The 24,747-nt window shown below is 36.9% G+C and overlaps 2 protein-coding genes across 3 annotated transcripts in view; one reads left to right on the forward strand and one right to left on the reverse strand.

Annotated features, from left to right (window-relative positions):
* Positions 1-21,073, reverse strand: part of LOC108138502 (cytosolic carboxypeptidase Nna1) — a 31,581-nt gene extending 10,508 nt beyond the window's left edge. The window contains exons 1-4 of one of the 2 annotated variants that reach the window (XM_041710763.1): positions 20,710-21,073; positions 5,947-6,125; positions 1,756-1,908; positions 472-1,077 (exon numbers count right to left, since the gene is read on the reverse strand). In XM_041710763.1, coding sequence (XP_041566697.1) covers positions 472-1,077; positions 1,756-1,908; positions 5,947-6,125; positions 20,710-20,812 — 1,041 coding nt within the window. In that variant the 5' untranslated portion in view covers positions 20,813-21,073. Of the gene's footprint in view, positions 1-471; positions 1,078-1,755; positions 1,909-5,946; positions 6,126-16,577; positions 16,966-20,709 lie in introns of those variants that run through there. The other variant, XM_017260736.2, reaches the window with a different exon arrangement.
* Positions 1-24,747, forward strand: part of LOC108138504 (glutamine-dependent NAD(+) synthetase) — a 42,165-nt gene that overhangs the window by 10,814 nt on the left and 6,604 nt on the right. The window contains exons 2-3 of the mRNA XM_017260738.2: positions 4,199-4,291; positions 11,734-11,972. The gene's annotated coding sequence lies outside the window, so the exon portion shown is untranslated. The remainder of the gene's footprint in view (positions 1-4,198; positions 4,292-11,733; positions 11,973-24,747) is intronic.

Raw genomic sequence — 24,747 nt, forward strand, 5'->3', positions numbered from 1 at the left:
AAATTGTTAACTTAGTTAGGCTTAGATCGTTCGAACTGGGGACCCATTTGCTAAACCCCCATTATTCGCACTATGCTTACAGCCAGCCAGCCTGCTCCTGCTCTCATCTCCCACCAGCGTTTCGGTATCCGAAACGGATCCGGGACCGGGACAAGGACGCTTCTCGGCGCCACCGGCCAGCCGGGCGGAATTACTTCCGGTGGTCCTGCGCACGGTATCACCGCTGCCCGAATCCTCCATGTCCGAGTCGAATTCCTCATGCTCATTCTCCATCACCCCGTGGCCAGAGCTTCTACGGGTACTGCCCATCACCACCACCGCACCGCCCTTGGTGATTCCCCGTTTGGAAAGCGACTGGGAACCCACTGCAGCGGATCGATCCTGGCGAGCACTTCGCTGGAAGGCCACCTCTAAGCGGGCTATATTCGTTTTGGGCAACTTGATGGGGGTGACGGCGAACTTGTTCGATACCTTTTGCGATCCCGTTGATGGAACGGCGGCGGGATCATCGTTATCCACCATCCTATCGATCACTGCCTTGGCCACCTTCTTGCCAAACTGACTGAGAACGTAGCGCGGCGAGGCGGGCTTGTATTCACTGGTGTTGTTCTTCCAGATATCATCGATATCGCTGGCATCCTTGCTGGCCTCCGAACGGCTGGCTGCCCTCGAGTTTCGGGCCGTTCCACCGCCGCCGCCGCCGCCGCCGCCTGTGGGTGTGCCCGCTTCCGCCTCCTCCTGGTAACGCTTCTTCTTGGCCTCAATGAGATTCTTAATGATGGCCTTCTCCTTAAGCTCACCACTAAATCCACCTCCGCCACCTCCAAAGCCACCGGAGCTATCGTACTCATCATCATAGTAGTCATCGTTGTCATCTAGGGAGGCGCTCGTGGATCGATTGTCCACCGTGTTGATCATCTTGGACACGCTGTTCAGTTTGCCACGGGCACACCCACCGCCCCCCGTCAGACGCATGGGCGTAGCCCTGCTGGGGGGCGTCGAATCCTGACGGGAATCCGATGAATAGTCCGATTCGTCACTGGACTCATCCTCCTCCTTTTTCGCCTTGGGCTTTTCCTGTATGATTTGTCGCGACTTTTAGTTTATACATTTTTAAAATACTCCAAACAGCTGGTTAGTTCCCATTTAGTTGGTTAGTTGCTTTTAGCCCATTTTAATTGATCAACTTTCCCCATTTCCCGTTTTAGTGCAGGTGCAAAGTGCAGGAAATTCACGTTTAATTCGATTTCGATTTGTTATTCTTTTAAATGCAGAATTTTAAATAAATTACACATCATCATAAATCGGAGTTCTTATTTGTTATTACAATTGATTTAGCTTAAATTAAAGTTTGTTTATTTATTCAACGCAAAGTTTTAAAGTTGCAAAAAGAAGTCCATTTTTAAAAGGATCTAGTTAATTATGGTCTGTTTAATATACATTTTACTATTTAACCTAATTTAAAAAATATAGACAAGTTTGCAATTAACTATGAATAATTAAAGTTATAATTTTCCATAAAATATAGAACTATTTTGTGATATATTCAAAATTTAAGCTTTACTAAAAGCACTTTTTTTTTCGAAAAGTTGTGGAAATATTATTCGGAATATTTAGAGTCTCAACAACTTTATTGAAGAAACTCTAGTCATCGAATCAAATAGAATTAATCAGATGTTTAATTACTCCAATGCAAATCGAAATCGAGCAAGTTCTGCGACAGTTAGGCCGTAGATATGGACAAAGGATACTCACGTAGTTGACGGCGCTAATCGGACTGTAGCTGAACACCACGATGCCATTCTCCTCGCCCACGGGCCGTGGCTTCAGCTCGTTGCCCGTCGGAGCGTTGAGCGGCTCCGGCGTAGCGGGCACGTACGGAATGTGTGTGATGCGCTCCTCGATGACCTGGATGCAGAATGCGAGAGCAAAATATGTAGTTGGCACAAATATTTCCATGGCTCTTACAACAAAATTCATCAGTATCAAAGTTTCTAAAAGTAAAGATGTGAGTTCCTCAACTCAGCTTACTGCAACATGGACACACCATTTCATTGTGTTCCTAACAACTGTTTACTAAATATCCTGTTTATTTCAACAATGAAATTATTAAATCAATTTGGGCATATCTTTTCATACCTTAATAGATTTGTTTAGCCTCAGCACTTAATACTTTTAAGAAAGTTCCTCTACTAGCAAAAAAACGAAGTAAATACAAGTATTTATATATTTTTGGCATTGATTTTCTTCATAGCCGTTTTTTAGTTCATTTAAATATGAAAAATATTAATTATTTTTAGTTTGTTCTTTTGGCCATTTTCGAAATTCAATTTTCTGCAAATTTAATTTAAATTTAAACCATACAAAGTGTAAAAATAATAATTTTATTATTAGATAAAGCAATTTTTATAATTTAAAAATGAAATACAAAACGTTGAATTCAATGACCAGATGTTTATACTTTTGTACTTTCATCAGTTTACTCACATTAGTAGGTAACTATTTGAATTATTTATTACCAAGATTTGAAAATCACTTAGCTATTAACTTTTTAAATTACCCCGATCGATAGAACTCCGATAATTACGCTAGGACACCTGTTGTGTTTTCAAGGTCTTACTATTTAAAGGCAGTGATATTTCGATTCAATGCCACAGATGTTGTTCGCCATTGTAGTTCTCATCGTTTTTTCGTCCCTGACAAGGAAATTTGCGAATGTCAGTGGGAGTTATTCATTATCCTGTCACCGATGACGATTTGCTTTGTGCCCGGTGGTCTCAGCTGCCCACTCCCTGTCATCCATTCATATCAAACCCTATATATATATATTCCATTCGTTTTTGAGGCTTTGATGTCCTTTCACTGTTGTTGGTTTTGCCGTCGTTGTAATTCTGCCCACAAGCTTGAGCAGCTTATTTGTTTAGCCCTTTGATATGATTACACATGTAAGATGTGCACAGTGAGTCAAGATCTATTCTCAAATGAATGAAAATTAAGAAGAAAGAAAGAGGCAAGGGGGCTGGAAATGTCCGTACACTGATCTGATTTTCATGAAACGTTACCAATTTTGTTTCCTCAAATAAAATTTGTATTTACTAATATATTATTTGTATTTACTAATTTAATATAGTCAAATCAAGTTGATTTTAACTTGCACACTGTGCATCACCATTCTTTTGCAGGGTTTGAATAACATAACATTACTCATACGCAATGTTGTCTCATTTACAAGCAATCGGTATAGGGGTTCGCAATTTTTAAATTTGAAGTCTTGCATTAATTTCCTGAACTTGCTTTTGTTTTTATTTTAATAAATAATACATTTTTCACCAAAAAATTTTGAAAGAATTTTTTGTATTTATTTATTTATTATATAAGAATATGAGAATATTTCAGTTTTAATACAATTTCTGCCTTCAACAACTATCTTAAAATTCTTTTAAATGTTTGTTTAAAATACAAGTTTTCCAATATAATTGTCCAAAATTTAGAAGTTTTCTTTATAGTTTTTTACACACTATGCAAAAACAGGACGATAAAACATGCAAATGTGATACACATATACATAACAAATTGCTGGCATTTGTCTGTCTTGTATCAGTGTGTGTGTGTGTGTGATAGCTTAATTGAAACATATCAGCGTCAGTTTTTGTAACAATCCCCCTTTCTTTCTTCAGTCACTACCTCCGTCTCTCTCTCTCTCTCTCTCTCCGGTAATGTGACGTGTGTGCCAGAGGCTTTCGTTTTTTGCTCACTTATTAGGGCTTTATTTATTTACGCTGTGATTGTGTATGTACGATATGAAACTAACTAATTAGCTTGTTTGTTTTGCCCAACGGCTTCAGCTGTCAGCTATCGCTTGCTGCTACGAGCATGTGAGCCTCTCGTTTTCCTGGTAATGAAAATTCGCGAAATAAAACTAACCTTTTCATGCCCATTGCCAATGCCATTGTCATTGTGGCAAGCGCAACAACAATAACAACAACAACAACATAGTGAGTCAATTCAACACCGAAGGCGCTTTCTTTTCGAATTTCACTTTTTATTTGAGTTTGCATTTTGGACGTCATGGCCAAAAGACGAAAAAAAAGTCGAGACAGAAAAAAAAAGTGAAGGAAAAGAGCGGCGTTGGAAAGACGTTTCGCGAAAAACTTTCTTGACTTATTATTTATTTTTGCTCTTTTAATTGCATTTACAGTTTGCCGAACTTTGAGTGTGCGTGTGTGCCTGGAGCCTTAGAAAAGAAAGCGACTTGACGGTAAAACGGCGAAGGACAACGACAGCAAATGTGGTAAGTATGGGTTTTACAATTCAATTTCAAACATTTCCCACATTATGTTAATTTTGTGTGTGTTTTTTTTTTTTTCATTAACTTCTTTAAAACTTTTAATGGTACTTCTGAGGTAAATTTCTGTCGGCAATTGTTTTGTTCTTTAAATTAAATTTATTAACGAAATGTGAAACAAAATTCTAGTATCGACTCATTTTAATTGCCTTTACTTTAAGCTTTGTGGCAAAAAAAATTTTTAATTGTATATGAAGTTAGGACATACTCTTTTATGTATTTTCAAATATCCTTAAAGAATATTTAAATGCATTTTAAAATGTTTCTTTAGTTTATTTATTTATTTATTTTTCATAATTTTAGTATTTGATTAATTTTGATTTCAAACTTAAAAATTTAAAGCGACTAAGGTTCTTTTTTCTGAACTGAATTTATGTCCAATTATATTTGGTTGTTAATTGACAAGGAAATGTTGGGCATTTTTTTTGTTTTTACGATTTATTCGAATTGCGCCACAAATTGTTCAACAATTGACCTCCAATTGATTCATTGCAAACCTCCCACTTTGGCCGCCTGTTTAATCAATCAGTTGGCCAATTTGTTGTTTGACCCCTGGCACAATTCATCCTCCCGAAAACCCCCTGAAATGCCCCCGTAAACGGTCCCCATAAATTGTTCTCATTCAGCGGCAGACGGGGCGTATGTGTAATGTGTAATATTTGCCCAACACAATTTGGCAGCGCATCGAATGCAAATCGAGTACAAATAAATAAAATCGATTGTTAACAATGCTAACGACTTGGCCAACAATTAGGCAAAGGAAAAAAAAAAAAACAGGAAAAAAGAGCGAAAAAACAAAATAAATAAAATCTCAAAGCGGAAACGAAAGGATTTTCATTGCACTTGGCTAGCGTTTACCGCACATGCCATGGGTTAAGCGGGGGCGGCGGTGGGCGTGGCCTAGTGTGTGCACCTTTTATTGCAATTTGACCTACATAAAAGCAAGATGGTTGAGGGGCACTACAGTCCCACGTCCCTAAGTCGAACTAAATCACATTTTACAGAAAACCATTTTTAGCAATACAAATTTATTTTATATGAAATTAATGTTCTTTTTTTTTAATTTCATAGTATTACTTAATATGCAGACAATTATTTTCCTTTTAACATTTTTTTTTTGATTTTGTCTTTTTTAATAAGTTAAGCAAATGGAAAATTATTATTTATATCGAGCAAACATTTGATAAAAAGCTATTTTACTTGAGCTCAAAATTGCCCTAGACATTTTGGTTTAAATCAGTTCGGCTTATTGAAGTTGACCTGTAACGTCTTTGGATTTGTGGCTGCTCCTTTTAAGAGCCTTCACCCTATTAACCCCTGCCACCCGAGTTTTTATGTGCATTAATATTTATGGGGCGCGGCACGCATGTCCTGGGATGGATATCCTGGCAGACAAGGTGCGTGTCAAAGGAATTGAAGCTCATCCCCCATCCCTGGCACAAATCTAGGACAGATAGCTCTGCCTTAGACTTGTCCTCGTCCTTCGACTGCTCTTCGATGGACAAATTGATTACGGATTGTGATTGCAATTGGGATTGGGATTGGGATTGGGATTGGAGTCAGGGGAGAAGAAATCCTCCTCGACTTGCTAACTCACTAACCTGGCATTCCACCGGCCATCTGGGGGCCTGCTGTGAGCAGTCATTGTCCTTGTCCTTCGGCAGGGCGAAGAGATCGCGCGGTTCCTTCAGACGTGCAACCGGTCGCAGGGTCTTTTCATCCGTATTCACAACCAGCTGATTGGTTTTTAGGCCCTTCGATAGGAAACTGCCAAGAAAGCCTGCAAAACAGAATTTAAAAGGATTAACAAAGGAATTCATTGGCCTCTATAGAAAAATTCCTAGAATGTCTGTAAGATAATGTGTCAAGATTGTAATGTACATATTTACAATTGAACAAGTCTGCAATGTATATGTTTATTTTATAATTTCGTTTAAATTAACTTCAAAATCCATTATAATTTAAACTCGTTCGCAAATTAATAATAATAATAATAATAAGTTAATAAAAACGTAAATAAAAAGTTGATTTAAACATAGTAAATTATACCTAACTGATTCGGCTATACGTTTTACTCTTAATAAGGAACGCAAAACGAGAATACATAGATTGAGATAATTAACGACTTAACCCATTTCATACCTTTTGAACGATTTAGTCGATTTTCATTTGAGGAATTGAACACAGGGGATTTCTTGATTTGACGAGCGGATGAGATCTCTACCAAGATGTCACTAATCGCGTGCCAACAATCGTACTGTAAAATTTTGCCAACTTAAATAGCCAAAATAAAAATATATTCTCAACTTATAAAATGAATTGTTTACAGCACTGAGATGTGAAAGATATAGAAAATCGCCTGAGATGATGTTCAAGTCAAGGCCTGTGTGTGTGTTTTTTTTTTTTTTTTTTGTACTATTTTGTTTGGCGAGGGGGTGGTGGTTCAGCAGTGGGTCAGCAATTATATAAACATTTGTCGTGCCAAAAAGTTGTCTCCTCTTCCAGTGGCAAAAAGTTTAGACGGTAGGCGCAAATCGCCATTAATTTGGCCTAAATGAGCAGCATTTGGCGACTTTTGTCAACAACAATTAATTGCCATACGTGCGGGGGTGCCACCGATTTCTTGAAATAAAGTTTTTTGTGTGTGCTAACGATATTTCGTTTTTATTTCGCTCTTTGGAGCTTCTTTCTTTTTGCTTTTTCCTTGCCCGCCAGTGCAACATATTTTGTTAATTAATTTTTGGTTTGTTTTTCTTTCTTTCCTTTGTTGTGTGCGTCTGCTTAGTCGGTTTTTATTAGCACATAAAAGCAGATATTGTTTTCTTTTCTACATGTATTGTGCTTCTCATTGGCTTCTTTTATTGCAATTTTTCACTGGAAAAGCCGGAAAACGGGGTGGGCTAATGTCTGGAAACTGTAAATCTTTGGGGGCTTCTAGCGAAAAAATTCTGCCGCAGCAGCCAACCATTTATATCCTGCCAAGTCGATTAATATCGCTAATAATTTTCGGCTTTTTTACTTTTAATGTTTATGGCCCGAGGGGATTTTTAATGGATTTGGATGTGGCTTATGTTCCCGTAAAATTAAAGCTCCAACGAAAGACCATAAAATTAATATGTACACATAATTTGTAAATACTCCTGTGTATGCATTTAAAAATGTTTCTGCATCAGTAAACAAAATAACTCATAAATTAAATTGTTAAAATAAATGGAATACGACGAAATTTAACAGTGCTACTAAGAAATGACAAAGGGGAAGGATTCTGAACAAAGAAAACGAAATGTTATAAGATATTCATGTGTATATATTAAAATATGTAAAGTTTTCTTCTTCTCGAAAATGCAATTCATTTTGAAACAATCTGATTTTCAATATTTCAACTAAAAATATATATGTTTTTCAAAGTTAATCGCTTGTTTCGCTTGTTTATAAGGCTCACACTTCTTATATCAACATTTTCAAGAGTTCTGTTGGGGATATTTAGCCAATTATTCTGGGAAGCTGTCGCGGAGATTACTCAGTTGATTTTTCGGTAAAAACACTCGAGCACAAGTATGTCAAATTGTTCATGGCTCATTTTGAATGGATCTATGCAAATGCACTGTGAAAAAATTATGATTTCGGCTTATTCTGAATGTAATCCTGCATTTTAATTGTATTTTAACAAAAAATAATTAATGGGTCATAAATTAGGTTCTTTTTGGTGTGCTATATTTTTAACAACATATAAAATAACTTGTAAAAATAAAAATAGATAAGACCACTAAAACCAAACGATATTAGATAGAGATATTTAACTATCATGTGTTGATAAATCACAGATAAGACCTTTACTGATGTGCAAACAATTTTTGTTAACCCACTTGTAGTACATTGGCATATAAACAAAAAAGCTCGTATATTAGGTTTTGATGTGAATTTTCATTCTAATTGTTAAGAAATATTAATGTTTCACATTTTAAGGTCTTTAAGGCCATTGAACTTATTGTACGACAAAATTCTTGATAAGGAAGTTATACTTTCGTTGTGGGGGTTATACATTTTACTGTTAGTATGAGTTTATGCATTTCGCTCTGTGTAACCCCAAGAAATACCAAGAAATGTTCTTACCGGCACAGAATTCAGAACTCGCTCCTCCAAACGATCTCAAAAACGCACAAAAACACGGGCGAAAAAAGCGAAACAAAAACAGAGGAAGACGCTAATTTTAGTGGGTGAAGGGGGTCCGGGAGCGAGAATGAAGAGGCGGCACTCGCACAGCTGTTCGTATTAGCTGAATTTTTGTTGCCGTCTTTTGTTTTTGTTTTATTTTTATTTATTTTTTATTTATTTTTCGACAAACGATGTTCAAAATTTGTGGCACTCGAACAAACAGATAAAAACAAAAAAAAATAAAATTAAAAATGAAGGCAATAGAAAACCGATATATAGAGAACCGATATTTGGCGGCACACTTTTCGAATATTCGGGGACCTTAAATGTTTTTGAGCTTTGTTTTCAAAAATTCGAGCTCTCAGTGTTGGTTATTTTGAGTTTCTGGATTTTGAATTTAAATTATGATTTCATTTCGTTATTTTGATTTTGTTTTGGGATTTCGACTGTTTATCTGTCGTTTGCCGTTGCGCGATTTGTTTTTGACTAAAACAGAAAGGAAAGCCAAACCCCAGTGAATGTGGAATGCTCTGCTCTGCTGCGTCGCTGCCGACGGCGCTGTTGGCGCCGCTGCCTGCGAATATTATTTAATGCAAAAGAGCGGGAGGAGGCATACCAGCGAGAGAGGGGGGGGCGGGCGGTGGGTGAAAAGAGAGAGTGGGAGAGAGCTTTTGCACTTTCGCTGCCGACGCAAGCTTCGGCTCAGCTGTTCTCTCCTGCACCTTTATCCTGCGTATGTGTGTGCGTTTTTCTTGCTGCCATTGTTATTATTTTGAAGGAGCTTTCGTCTAGTTCCTCCATTGCAGCTGATTTTTCAGGGTATGTGTGTGTGTGTGTATGCGGGAGACCACAGGAGTTTTGTGCGTGGGTGATCTTCAAAAAATACGTATGCCATTTCCACAAACTCGAAAAATATTTTGTTTTCTACAAATTATAAAATTATTTATACAATTCTAACAAATGAAATGGACTAACTGAGGGAAAAAGATGCTGCCCAGTTTAAAATAAAATTGTTTGGGATACAAAACTTAAAATAAAAAAAATATTTTTGTAGATAAGTTAAATTGTATTGTTCCTTCAAAAGTTTTCACCTATTCGAAATTATGTTAAAATATATGTTAAATGCTTATAAAATCGAGTCTAAAATAATTTTTTTTCTCCAATGTCAATTTGAACTTTTTTATTTTTTAATATATATATATTTATATATATTTTAATCGCATTTATCTTTAAGTCCACAAGAAAGCAAAACGCACCATTAAGCCACGTTAGTTCCATTTTAAGTGGAATGACAAAGCTCAATAGGCAACCTTGACCTTTCACCCTACGCAACCTCTTGCACATGTGTTGTTTTTGTTATTGTCAATTGTAGATGTGCTCTGTTTCCTTTTGGACGAAAAATTGGCCAATGTCATTTGCCGCTTAAAATTGTACACTCTGGAATATATTTTTATTATATTATTATTATATTAGTATTATATTATTATTATATTATTATTATATTTATATTTTAGCTAGTTTACAGTTCATTTGTTTCTTTTATTTTTTTGACTGCAAGGCCACTTCTTTCACCAATCGATGTGGTTTGGCCAAATGGACAAGGGCAAACATTTCGCGTTCATTCATAACAAAACCAAAAAGAGGAGGCCCAGAGAAAGCAGGAGAAAGGGCTAGAAAGTGGAAAGCTCTCTCTGTTTTGAATTGTTGAGCCAATGCGACGTTTCGCTGCCAATGGCGACAGCAGGAATTTGGCGTTAATTAAATTTTTATGCTCAAATGCAGGCGGCAATCGAGAGCCAGAGATCTGCTGGCCGATCGCCTCTAATTGCAGCCTTTGCATATTATTTACTTAAATTGTATTATTATTCGTAATATTTATGGCATTTTGTTTATCCCAATCGCAGGCATTCGGCCAATGCCTTTGAGGCCAGACCGAGAAACCTCAGAGCCAACAAAATCCGATCCGCGAAGCGCAATATTTTTCACTTCCCAAAATATTTCACAATTTTTATTAGCGATTTGTTCTTGCTTGTTCGCCTAGGCCATATTTTGTTTGTTTTTTGTTTTTTTGTGAATTCTCAAATTGAATTTTCATAAAATTTGTTTAATACATTTTGCATTTCTTTGATAGCCATTATTCCAGACGCTTTTACGTTCTATTAAAGTCCTAGTTTGGGGTATAAAGGTTTGACTATTTATTAAAACAGTGTTAATAAATAGTCAATTTGAAATCATAAAATAAAATTCAATGCCTGTTAAATGACATGATTGAATATTCAAAATTTAAATTAATGTGGAAAATATTAGAAAAAATAATATTGTACTAACCATTTTAATACAATATGGATTATATTTAAATTAAATTTTCAGGCACTCAAACCAAATTCAAAAATAGTTAAATGAAAAATTCAACAATTTTGTAATATTTTCATATTTAAATAACTAAAAACCGCGAGGGATGAAAGATGATCAAAGGAAAATATTATATTTAAATACATAGAATACAAAAATTTGGATTTACTAATTTTTTTAACCAGTGTATATATCCGATAATTTAGTACGAAATATAACAAAACAATCCATTAGGACTGCTTGAAATAACATAATTTAATGCGTACAGAGTTAGCAAGGCCAATTAATTAATTAACCACGCCTTCTTTGGATGGCCCACAAGACAAGGATATTAACCCAGATACATTTAATTGCGCTCCTTTGTTAGGGGATTTCCGCAATCGAATCCCACCTTCGATTCTACTATTCCACCTGCATCGGTACGGTCTGTTTGCGATTCATATATATCCAACAGACCCGAACGACAATGATCCCAACCGAGCAAAATTCCACGCTAGAAATAATGAAATGGTCGAGGGCCCAAGTCAATGAACATTAATGAGTTTACTGCCTCCGATTTGGAAGACCTCTGCGTCTCTGCCTTTGATTTATGCAGGTGAAATATCATTAATCGCAATCCAATGAACTGAAATGGGTTCGAATACCCCCTATTTGTTCCCCCTTAAATATATATATATATATATATTTATATTTTCTTGGCCAGGCAAACGACAACGTTGACAACATCAGGCAACGACTTTGATTTCCGAATTGCGATTCCGGAATTTGTGTGTTAATGGTTTTGAGTTGCCGTTGTCATGACAGCCGCAAGTGGCAACTTAAATCAAACAGTTTTGCGGCTAATTCTAATTCCCATTTATCCGCACTTTATCCGATTGCAGGTGGGCCAAGAAGGGGTGAGGACAATAAAAGCGGCAACGAACGGAGGGTAAACGAAAGGATCCAATCGAACGACGACTTACATCGGTAGAAGCCCCACATTCAACAAATTCCCCATGCTGGCCATGTAGTACAGTGAACTACCAGTAACAGCAACAACTAAAACGAACTACAACACCGAGGTGCCCTTAGACAATCTATTCGTACAACAGTAACAACAAACTCTAACAACAAATTGAAAGTGAGTATAAAAATACTGTGATTTTAAATACCAATAAAAATTGGTAGTCCTTCATAACTTAAAATCTATCGGTTATTAAAAAAAAAAGTAATCAAGTTTGTTTTTATAACAATAGCAATGAAATGAACATAAATTTACGTTTATTTATATTTGAAATTACATTCAGAAAAAGTTTTTATGAAGTATCTAATGCCAAACTTCTCTTATTTTCTATTAATTTATATAGTTTTACTAGCAATCAGTAATTGCTTTAAGTTACAGAAGTTATACTGTATTATTAAATGGATTGTACATCGTGCATTTACTCGACAACTCTTTTAGCAACTGTCATGTTGATTTATAAATGAATGTAAATAACGATTTGGCCATTTCAAAGCATACGAAATTAGAAAAGCGGAAACTTATTTGTTCTACACTAAATTATGGAAGTAATGCTTTTTCTTCGCCTTTTCAAGGCGACATTGATTTTTTGAATGAAATTAAAATATTTTAGTAATTAACTTTATGATTTTGAGCACTTTATTGCAATATTTCACGACTAAGTAGACGCACTTATTTAGTTTTAAAAAATGTTTCTGAACCAAGTGCGAAGTACTTGGTTTGTTCTGAGTGCCTATGTACATACATACATATATAGTTTATTGTTAAATATTTAGATCCATTACCTCCACTTGACGTGGTCAGCGTGCAGACGGGAAAGAGCTGAGCCTGCAGGAACTGCACGCGACCGCCTCCAAAATCCATGGTATATAGTATTTCGATGCTTACGGCATTATGATGGGAAGACCAAAAGGAAGACCATTGCGGGGTAATGCGAATGTTATATGGTGGAATGGTTTTGAATGGGAGCACAAATTTGCTGATTGATTTCACTCGATTCACTCGTTTTTGGCACACATTGAAAAAATGCAAACCACTTGGATATGTTCCTTGCAGGTCCTTATGCAATCGAATCAAAAGAAAGCCGCTTTGTGCGGCATTATTATTGTTCCCACACCGATTACGACTCTACGATTCTACGACGACTCGACGATTTTTTGTGGCTTTTTCTGCGGCTCCATTCGCATTGCGTCGTCAAATGATAACCACTGATTTCCCCGAACTGAGCCGCAGTCGATGATTCGAGCCGTTGTGAGCCAACTCGAATTTCCACTGCGACTGTTATAAACAAATAAACAATGCCTCGCCAGCACACCAGCTCACCAGCTCACCAGCTCGTTCGCTCACTCTCTCCCATTCAGTCGGTCCTCGTTTTGTCTAATGTTCCAAGGAAGTGCAAGGTAGTCCTGGCATTCTACACATACCCATACACTCCTCCATACTATACTCGTCGTCCTCTCCAAAACACCCCGTACATATCTATGAACCTGCCATCCCATCCGACCATCCATCCATCCATGGCATGCCGTGAACATGAATTCGATTCGATGGCTCAAACAAAGCCAAAGCCAAAGGCAACCAGCCTTGGATACGCCAAAAAAAAAAAAATAATAAAAAAAAAAGGGAAAAAAACACAATTTGTGGAATTTTTGTGCATATTCTAACGAGCAACAAATGTTTGCCGAAGGTGGTGCGAATCACGGTTACGGATATCTCCAGGTCATGTTTACACCGAACACCTTTTAGTTTGTTCGGTAAGTGTCGAGAGATTTCTTTTATAAAACCGTTTAGATCTCTGTAACGTTTCCAATTGATTTTAATTAACATTTTTTTTTATTTTTTAACTAATCGAATGTATAAACAGTGGACAAAACAATTTTACGAACATTTTAAATGAAATTTCAGTGCAATACTTAAGCTTATACTTATACTTAAGAAGAGCTGGGATTGCACAATGTGGATAAGGACTAAAATCTTTAAAAGGAATTTAGTAAAAATTAAAAAAAAAAAATTGTCTATAAATAGGTTACTGATGGTAAGGAATTAGCTTTACCGCTGCACCCGATGCCCTATATTATTGTTTTGGACAAACAATTTAACCACTTAGTCCCTGACGATCAATTGCTGCTCGGGTTTTATTTATTCAAATAGACAGCAAGAAAAAGAAAACAGTCACAGCTAAAAAGAAAAGCAAGACAAATCAAAGCAAAGCCTCGATGCCAAACAAATTTGTCAAAGTCGCTCCCTCGGCGGCAAACGAAAATCGGTGGAAAATGCAAACGGGGTGGCGAAAATCAGAGAGGAGGTGGGTGGGTGTGATGGCAAACCGTGGGTTCTTATGTGGGATGAAGCAGCAGCTGTCAGCTGCCTACGCGGACACAAAACGAACAGGTGTCAAAGAGCGAGAGGAGAGAGCAAAAGAGAGCATCAACTTTTAATCACTCACTCTCAATAGTGTTCCCATCTCTTTCCCCTCCTCTTTTATCCCACTATTTTTCTGCCTATGGGATTATGTCATCGAAGTGGCTGAAATGCAAGAAGAAGCAGAAGAAGAACAAAGTAATGAGAAATAAGCTGCACTTTCTACACCCTTATATTAAAACTGATATTTATTATATGAGGTTTTCCAAAATCAGTTACCATAAAGGGTTAAAAGCATTCTCCATCAATTTATTTTCCCTGGCATTAAAATGATCTGACCAATTTTCAAATACCCTCAGAAAGGGTACATCGAAAAGCAGGAGCGACAGAGGCAACAGCAATGATCTTGATCGTGCAATTTATGTGTTTTCTATTTTGGCAAGACGCCGTGACTGCCAAGGCGAAAAGAAGACTCTCTAACCGAACCGTAAACGCATGCTGTCTCCCCTCCTTCCCGTACTCCTCCCATGTCCATTTTCCCCCGCTTTCCCACCCCTTTTTCGCCACCCAACGCCGCTTGGCCCTCGTCAATCATCGAATTGTGCCAGCGATTAGCTTTCGCCACCCCATTCCCCGATTTGTCCGCCAAGAACATTGCCTTACTTTTCGCAACTACAGTGGATAATGGACAATCAATGGACTAGATGAACTACATTAATCGTTCTTAAAGCTTTATATTAAATTACATTTTTTATCAAAAAGTTAGTCATATCAATTTACAAAGTTGAATTTCATTCAAAATATAGTAATTCGTTTAAAACACCTAAGATGAGGTATCATAGTTTTCGTTTGAAAAAAAAATATCGCAAATGCAAAAGACTTATTCCTACACCTGACTAAATAAGTATTATTATTATCATGACATTGGGATTTATCAAAACAGCAATTTATTTAATGGTTCTCAAACACACAAAATTATGTTTATCACTTTAAAAAGTTCTTCTAATCCGATATTTACGGTAGCGCTCTTTTTGCTCGCTGCTGGCTGCTTTGGGCAAATTAACAAATTGCAATTAAAAATTTCCGTTTGCCATATTTTGGCAACGGACGACATGTGTGTTTTTGTTCAGACAAAAAATAAATTCCCCGAATCCGCATTTCGAAGCTGTTTAATAATTGTGACAGAGATAAACGATGTACACGAATTGGAAGTGAAAAGCGAATTATGAACTTGCTGAATAATATTCCCGATGGATATCTGCAAATTGTGCATGCTTCTTTTGATGTGAGAGCTCATTGGGGAGTGAGTCAGTTGTTTTTTATTTAAAGTCTTTTAGATATTTTGTGAAGGAGACATATTCTACCCTTTACAATTAAAACACTAATTCAGCATCCTCAGCTGTAAGTTTACAAGAAAATATTGAGAACCAAAAAAAGTTAGTTTAAAACCAAAGTATTAGTAGCTTTAAATATTTTTATAGATCGAAAATTTTTCAGAAAAATTACATATACGACATGAGTGCCAAATTAATGGAATTTTTTGTAATCTACCCAGATTGTTTTAAAAAAAAGTTAGGGGCCTGATCAATATTTTAAGACATTTCTGTGCCAACAACTTTTAAACAATATACATTTTTCGAATACGATTACATTACGTATACGTAATATACACTTAAACCAAAAATTCGTCGAGTTTATAGGTCCGTTACAAAAATGTTACTATTGTTTGAAAGTCAAAGTTATACCCTCAATGTGTTTTTGTTATAAATCGCATCAATATCAATTTCAAATTCCATCACCGTTTTGTACCAAGAATCGCCTACTATTATGTATCACAAAAGTTTTAGAGTATTTTCAAGGGTAATCCAAGCCTCATATCCTGCCTTCCTAACCTAACCTACTTGAGTTATTTCTTTTGTTCCGTTTTTTCTGCTAACACATCAAATTGAATCTTCATTATCTTTCGACAGCGCTTGAGTGAACATCTTGAGTGGTTGAGGGGGTGCGAAGAAGGATAAGGCGGATGCACCGTGAAAAAAATCAGCTTAACATCAAATGTTTTATGTACAAAATGTTACATTTTGATGTACAGAATGTTATATTAAGATGAACCATACATTTGTATAGCCCAGGCTTAGGTCCCGATGCTGCCCAGTGATTAGTTTTTATTCTTTAGCTCAATAGAGGTAAAATGTTTTAACATTTTTTTCCGATCTATTAATTGCTACAACGGCAACCAGCTTCAGAGCCAATTATCTGCACCGCTTGACGTGGAGTCTCGTAAATATTTAAATGTGATATAACACATTTTTTAAGCATACAATTTTGTTCTGTGTGGGGGATGGAGAATCTAACGGGACTCACCATTCACGTAGTCGCCGAGGACTAGAGAGCATTCCATGTCATTGCATTTGAAGTTGGCTCGCACCACATTCACATTAACGGTGCTGTCTCTCTTGAGCTCCAGCTCATCTTGTTCTCCCACTTCCTCCTTGGATTCCAGCTCCCCAGTTTCCGTTTCCTTCTCTTCGCCATTGTTGTTGCTATCGTCGCTGCAGCTGCTACAGCATCTCTCCGTACTCTCTGTGCTCTCCATCTCGTTTTGGCGCACGGGCAAAGGCAGCTGGAGGGCCAAGGGCGGGGCACAGAGGGGCCGTCTGCTCATCGATGCCGAGCTCAAAGTTCTTAGGAGGCGGCTGAAGGAGGCTGACAACTCCTCCCGCTCTCTCTCCGCCATCTTAGGAGATGCACTCGAAAAAAAAGAAAGCACTACTTATCCCGTGGACAGAGGAACACGCGCGTGCCTGTCCAGCCCAACTAACAGTAAATCTCGATCTCCAGTCGCTCTCTTCTTCGCTCAGCTCAGCTGCTAGCGCAACTGCTGACTGAGCTGGAGCTGCAAAATCAACGCGGACGACAATGGTGGCCGCTGCCGGCGTCGACGTCGCTGCCTTTGGCGAAATTGCGAATCACAGTAAACCACGGCATTAAAATTGTTGCTGCCACGGCGTTGCCTTTGTGCAAGGCACCGACAAAAAACAACAATACAAAAACAAATTGAAGGTTCAAGTTCCAAAGAACGATGCATATATACCCTTAAACCCTCCTGTAGCGGCAATGGCTTATGATGATCGGTAAAAACTTCATATGATAGTTGGACAACAAATAATACACCAATAGGCCAAGTTTCCTATTGATTTAATGAAAAACATTAAAATGTTCGAAGACCTTTGTTGTAATAGGTTCTTATGAACTAGAAAATTTGCCAGGTTTTTTTTTAACAGTTTATTTAAAAACAGTCATTTTCATGTGGCTTACTTGGCGTATGAGTAACTATTTGAACTATTTTTTTTTTTTAAATCATTTATAAAATTTCTGGTTTGGTATCTAATTTCAAATATATGTGTTTATATCACAAAATGATATTTAGGAGTCCTATCATCTGGATATTGCGTTTCCATACTATAGCTCATAAATATGATACCCTCTCTTGCTAGAGTATTTAAAGAAAACAGAAAAACAACAAAAAAAAATAGTTTTTCGTTATTTTGTTGTAGGCCTACTACACGTGGCAAAGGAGGCGGGGGGCGGGCGGTACATTGGGTGACTAAGGGGGGTGTACTGCAAACCCTTCACTCCACCTCCCCTTTGAAACTCCGCTGTGATTAACATAAATTGCGCACGACATGGGCTATAAACAGCGCAGCAAGTCCTAGTCCTCCCCATCTATATTGTAACCCGGCCCCTCTGCCCTTCTGGGCGTGGCTTTTGTTTTCAAATTTTAAAATATATAATAAAAAATATGCTCACTTAATCCCGTTTGAGCTGGGACAAATGCTTATATGGGTCCCTCGTTCTCCAAATCCATTGAAATTTCATTCACCCCCCTTTTCGGCTGCCTTCTTTTTTGGCGCGTGAGCGATTTCCATCAGTGATGACGAGTTTTCGGTTTTACAGTTAAATTAAACAAAGCTCTATTACCAAAAAATCGTTGTAATAAACCAATCCTATGAATAAATCACTTTTACAACCTATGTTATTCAACCGATTGCATAGTTTGTATATTAGTTTGAATATTATTTCATCCCATTTATCACGACCGTTTCGCTTAAAAGCTTGACATTTAATTTTTTTCTTTGAGTTTTGCCAAATTTTGGCACATGAATTTCATTTGTCGATGACAGATTGCCGCAATTTCGAAATAAGCATTTTACAAATAAGTTGTACACTATACAGATAGAAATAAGAGCAAAGATTAAACCGAACGAATTAAAGGATTATTCGATCAATAATAATTTGTTGTACCTAATGGAATATGATATAATGCATTACAAATATTTGCACTAGCGAAAATTTATCTTAAAAAAAGCCAAAAGGGCGATAAAGAAATAGCTGATTTGGCAATACCGATTCCCACTCGTAGCCGCCCCCTCGCTTCATCTCCCCCTGCCCTTTGTGTGTTTTGCATGGCCCGCTTGGCACCAATTTTTCAGCTTTAGCTTGGTTGTTTTTGCCGGAGATGGAGACGATGTCGGCTTATTGGCATTTGACAGCGCCCTGGCAGCGGCGGGACGTCCTTAGAGAAGAGGTCCTTTCGGGCGGCTCAATCTCAATGACTTGGCGGTGGCGCCACGCAAGGGAAACCCTTTCAAAATGTGGCACAGATCCATTTCGGCTGATAAACCCATTTTGCAGCAACGATACTTTAATAACAATGCACTAAATTAACACTCGACGGCATTGCCTACGTTTTAAGTTTTAAAATAATAATTTACAAAATTTAAAATATTGATTAAAAATGGTAGATTACCAATCAACAAAAATATATCATTAACAGATTAAAAATGTTGATACCTTATTATATCGTACAGAATAATTTTTGATAGTCAAGCATCGATTAAAAATCGCAAAAATGTTTAGGTCATCGAGCAACAGTAAGCACCATTAATAGCAACACAATATTTTCTATCAAACAATAGGGACAATAGTCACGAAAATAGTCAACCATCGCGCCATACCAATCAGTAATCGTAAAAGATAATCTTTGATTGCCAAGTATCGGTTAATAATCGCCAAAATAATCAGCGTATGCCGTATTGCCACCACACCACACTCGAGTCATACACTATAGTCGTATCCATCCGGCGCATATTGCCACGAGGCGTCGTATCGTTTTTGTCTGCAATGCGTCATTAGGGCCATGGGGTAACCCAAACCCGGGTCCAACACTTGCTGCAACACCCGATGGCGCCTCCGCCTGATCCTGTACCCCCGATCCTTAGACCCCTATAGCCTTGCGTCGCTTGCATGTCATTTTGCTTCACCAATTGGTTGCGTCTCCTTTGTTCTTTCTTTTTTTTTGATATACTATACTATAGATTCTTTGTTGTGTGTTTGCTCAATGGTTTCGTGTAGTATATTTTTATTTTTGTATTTTTGGCTGCGGCCGCCCGCAGTACAGGTACAGTGAAGACTATCCGTCCGTGCACCCCCACCCCCACCATTCCCCTTCCCTTTGGTATTTCCGTACTTCCGGGGGCGCCGCCAAGTAAAAGACAGTGACAGGAGCCAAAACAGAGCGGCAAGTGCTCCGTTTCTCCATTTCTCCATTTCTACGTTATTGATATGCATTTAGAGCCGAGACGAAAATAGACGCCGGCACCGAAAAAAGAAACAATTTTGCAACTATTTACGGTGGACGTCAGGCGTCAGGTACGTCAAATGCAAGCAAAAAGCCAAAACTACGGCAGCAAAGTGAACTTTATGGGCAGGTTTATCGTTGAGCTTTGATTTATTTCAAGCGATTTTCGAAGGGTTCTTCTAATTGATTGTATTATTTACAGCCAGATAGAAATATAATTAATAGTGCCGTCTTTCCCAATTAATAAAACCAACTACCTACATAGGTTATTGATAATCTTAAATTTAGAACAGAAACCAATTTAGCCAAAATGTAATTATAATATTCCAAGCCCAAGCCCCGATTTAAGTATAAGGTCTAAGATAATTTGAATCTTAAACTATTGTGTAAGAAAAGTTTCTCAATAAGATGAGTTTATTTTTAAGACTCACTTGTTTAAACTAAACTTTCAGATTTATTTATTAACGTGTTTACTTAAACAAGATTTTTAGTTCATTTAAAACATTATTATTACCTTATAATTTATAATGCTTACTTTCAGTTTAAATTGCAAACTAACAGTTGGTGTTCTTCTATTACTAGTATAATATTTCAAATGAAAGAGTTAATTCTCTAAAATCGTATTTATTAATGCTATATGAAATGTATTATATATTATCAGTATAAACCAGTAGTTTTTATTTTGATCATAAACATCAGAGTTTTTGTTTTTTCTATTTGACAAATATGGGGAACGAATAGTAATTAAGGATAGCTGGTACACTACACAACACACAGAAGGTTCATCAATTTAACATGAGCTTAGTGAAAACCTTAATTGTCTAGTATGGTATAACCGCACCGACTTTGACTCACCTTCGTTTTGTTTTGATGGCGGCTGCTGCTGCTGGTGGAACTCGCAGATCTCCGGACCCATCGTCGCATTCCGGTTCTCCTTGTCCTTGACGCCCTTCTGCATTTCTGGAGCTGGGCTCGGCTTTTCCGGATGGCTTTTCACTTAACGATCTGAGGATCTTGTGGGATTTCCAGGTCTTCAGTTGGCTGTGTTTGTGTCCGGATACTGTGTTCTTCGATGTACCAATTTGTGGTCGCTATTTCGCTAGACGAGCCTAATGCTGAATTTTTCTCCGATTTGGAATGGTATTTTAACTTTTCGTGTGCTCATGTGTGTTCTATAGAATTGCAAAAGGGTGTAAATAAATGTGGGGTATTCGGATGGGGTTTTTTCTGGATGTGCTGTGTGTGTCTAGTGTGTGTAGTGGGCCAAATAGAACTGAAGTATCAGAGCCTACTTAACTGCGGGAATCGATGGGAACTGAGTTTCAAAATCGACCGGCACACTGCGATTACCTCGCTCATTCTTTATTCCGCTGACTCGCTCCTTATTTTACCCGTACACTTGAAGAAAACTGTTCGCAATGGTCAATGGAATTTATTGAATTTTTTTCATGGCTCAAAATTAAAAAAAATTTGCTAATGCAAATTAAAATTTAATTATTTTTCTAACTTTACCAATTACACCAATGTGTGGTGACTTTTAAATGTAAACCGCAAAATGTGTGTTATTTCCTTATACACATGAGTAATAGATAGCAATTAATAGATTTTTTCCCAGTGTACGATTCCAGCGGAGCGGTATTTTCACCTTGGTGCGAGCGGTAAATGTTAACGGTGAACGGCGCCCGACGCCGGATACCGGGTAACTGGCTACTGGCCACCGGATGGGATCCGATGCCGCCGGAAAAGCCGGAAAAGTCGGAAAGGAAACGGGAAACACTTCGTGACAATGCGACGCGGGCTGGCAAACAAATCAAAGCGAATTAGTTGCATTAGTGGCAGCTATCAGCGGAAAAGGCTCCGGGATGCGGCGTCGCTGCCAATGACTTTCCTCTCCCTGTCCCTGTCCCTCTCCCTGTCCCTATCCCTTTCCCATTACCTGTCCCATTTTCCAGTTCCAGTTCCACATCCACTTCCACTACCGTTGCCCCGATCCTCTGCCAAGTCAAAAGAGCAGGTCGCCTGGCGTGCCAGCACCTAGGTCCATAATGCACATGCGAGTCCATCGGAAAACAGGGTGTCCTTTTGTGTTAATATCCAGGAAGTTCTTCAAATTGCTAGTTAAATTCTGTAGCACTTTTTTAAGATAGCAAACTCTTTTGATAGAAAACGACATTTTATTTGCCTATTTAATAATTAAATAAATTTAACTTAAATGTTTTTTTTTTTGAGGACTTATTATTTATTATTTTTATAAAGAACTCTTGAATGTGTATATTTGATAAAATATTTTTTATTTTATTGTTTGGTTTTCATTTTTGACAAAAAAAAATGTAACAAATATTTATATATATATAATATATATAAAAATATATGAAATAATATAAATGTAGAGTATATTAAATAAAATAACATTACAATAAATGAAGGTTGAATTTAACGATATTGTACTATACTTCTATATTAATATTATTATTGTCCGTACGGCAAGCAAAAATATGATTAAAATTGTGTTATGAACTTTTAGCTTAGCATAACAACAAGAAAACAGTCCTTAATGCTTAGGAACTCTTATAATTTTAAATTATAAAAAATAGGTAATTGAAATAAAACTGCAACTGTTTTCAAGCACAAAGGCCGATTTCTTGAAATCATATTGTTAAAACCAAAGTCGGTGTCGGATTCACAAAGCGAAAATAATCGTTTCGAATCGACACCCATTATCGCAGATAATCGTATATGCTGGCATATTTATCGGATTCCCCAACATACCATCCATTCCATTCCGCTGCCACTGTTGATTATGTGCCATTAAAAAATTGGCTGCCAATTGGCAAAAGTTTTTTTTTCATTCTGCATTCTGCATTCCCGCTTTCTCCAGTTTTTCACTTCTCCACGATGTCGGCCTTTTGTTTTTTGTCCTGAAGCTTTGCCCTTTGCTGCGGGTCAAAGTTCAATGCATTTCGCTTGCGACACGCACATACTCGCACACAAACACACACACTCACCCGTTGATATGCCACGCCCCCAGCGACCACATTCCCAACACACCTGACCAACGCTGTTGTTGCGGAAATTTGAACACCCATAATGGCTTTCTTGAAATTAAACTGGAAATAGTTTTTTGTGTACATTTTTTTTTACAAATAACGTAAATTGTAAAACACTACAATGTTTCAGTTTCGAAATTCAGATATTTTCTTTAAAAAAAATTTCCGATTCCCGTAAATTTATATTTAAAATAACATACTTTTTTGCTTATCGTACATTTTAAATCTATACTTCTAAGGGTTTTATAATTTCAGTAAGATTTTGCAAATTAGTTAGGGTATTTCCCACCCTGAATGAATTTAGCTTCGCTATTTTTAAGCAAATAATTAAATAAACAAAATACATAACATTGCATATATCTCCAGATATGTAATCGTTAGTATAATATATGTTTATTATAGTTTCAAGGGCAAATAAACTTCGGCTTGCCGAAACTAGCTTTCTTTTTCGTTTAAGACAAATACAATATCTAACGAAAACACAACATTTTTGTTACTCTTCCTGTCTTATTTTTCTTTTATTTATACAAAATTGGCAGCCCTGCACCTGACAGTCCACCTTCACACATTTCCACAAACGCCGAGGCGTCGAAAAATCCTAAACGCAACTTTGTCAGTCATTTTATGAGGATATGAGGGATATGAGGCTGTTGATGGGTTGGGGTCTGTGAAGGGGTTTTTTTGGACTTGAGCTTGGGTAGAGTGCTCCTGTCAGCCATCAAGCGACGGGAGAAATGAAATATGCGCGACTTCTACGGGCCAACTAAATGAACTCTGAACTTTATGCGAAATTTCACCTCATGCATGCATGCATGTGTGCGAGCGAAGGTGTGTGTGCGCTGCGTGTTTTAAACTTTTGTTGCCTGGCAAAGTAAATTTGCATAAGGTTTTTTGGTTAAGTGAGGCAGAAGAAAAAAAACATGGAGAGAAAATATTACAAAATATCAGATATTTTATCAATAACAAAGCTGCTATAGCTTTATCCAAAGATTAAGAGATCCAGAAATTTTAATGGAAACATTGCATAAATATAACATAATAACGATTCTTTTATTTCATCACATTAAAAAATAAAAAGAATTTTAAATTTAATTCGTAAAATTTAATAGGTTTGCTAATAATATTTATTATAATTAATTTAAAAAAAACACAAATTCAAAATTTTATTTAGAAATCAAATTTTTTGTGATGAAATAAAATTTTAGTTTTTCGCTGTGTAGCCGTTTTTCATTTGGCTTTCAATTTTTCAGCTTGAAATGCCAAAAGTGCGTCATGAATGATGATATATGGAGCCTGCGGTAACAGGGCAGCAGGGAATTTGTGAAGTTTTGGGGAAAAAGCAATGGAAATTCAGGGAAAGTAAAAGGGGTGTAAAAGGAAGTGGCCAAAACACCGGAAATTCCGCAACTTGATGCGGAATTTTCAAATTGCAACACACTCGCAAGGGTTAAGGGATTTACCCAAACTAGAACTCTTACCCCCTCAATACACATGTGTCAATACTCTTTAATAATGTTACATTTTAGAGCTTCTAAATTACATAAGTATTTTTAAGCAATTCACGAACAAGGTTCGAATTTACTTAACATTTTTTTTAATTTTATTTTAATTTTATTAAATTGATTAAGAGTGGTATGAATTACATTTCATACAAATCAAAGTTATGGTCACTATATACCATTGATATATATATCAATAAATTTAGAAAGAAATGTATTGTTATTAAAAACAAATTGTGGAAAGAAAAAATCAATAAAATCGTATTTTAGCAACAATTTTTTTACAACAAATTTTAAAAAATATTTAAATTTTTTTATTTATTTATGAATTTATTTATGTTTTCATG

This window comes from Drosophila elegans, unplaced genomic scaffold (assembly GCF_018152505.1).
Source record: "Drosophila elegans isolate 14027-0461.03 unplaced genomic scaffold, ASM1815250v1 contig_149, whole genome shotgun sequence".
NCBI classification, from domain to species: Eukaryota; Metazoa; Arthropoda; class Insecta; order Diptera; family Drosophilidae; genus Drosophila; species Drosophila elegans.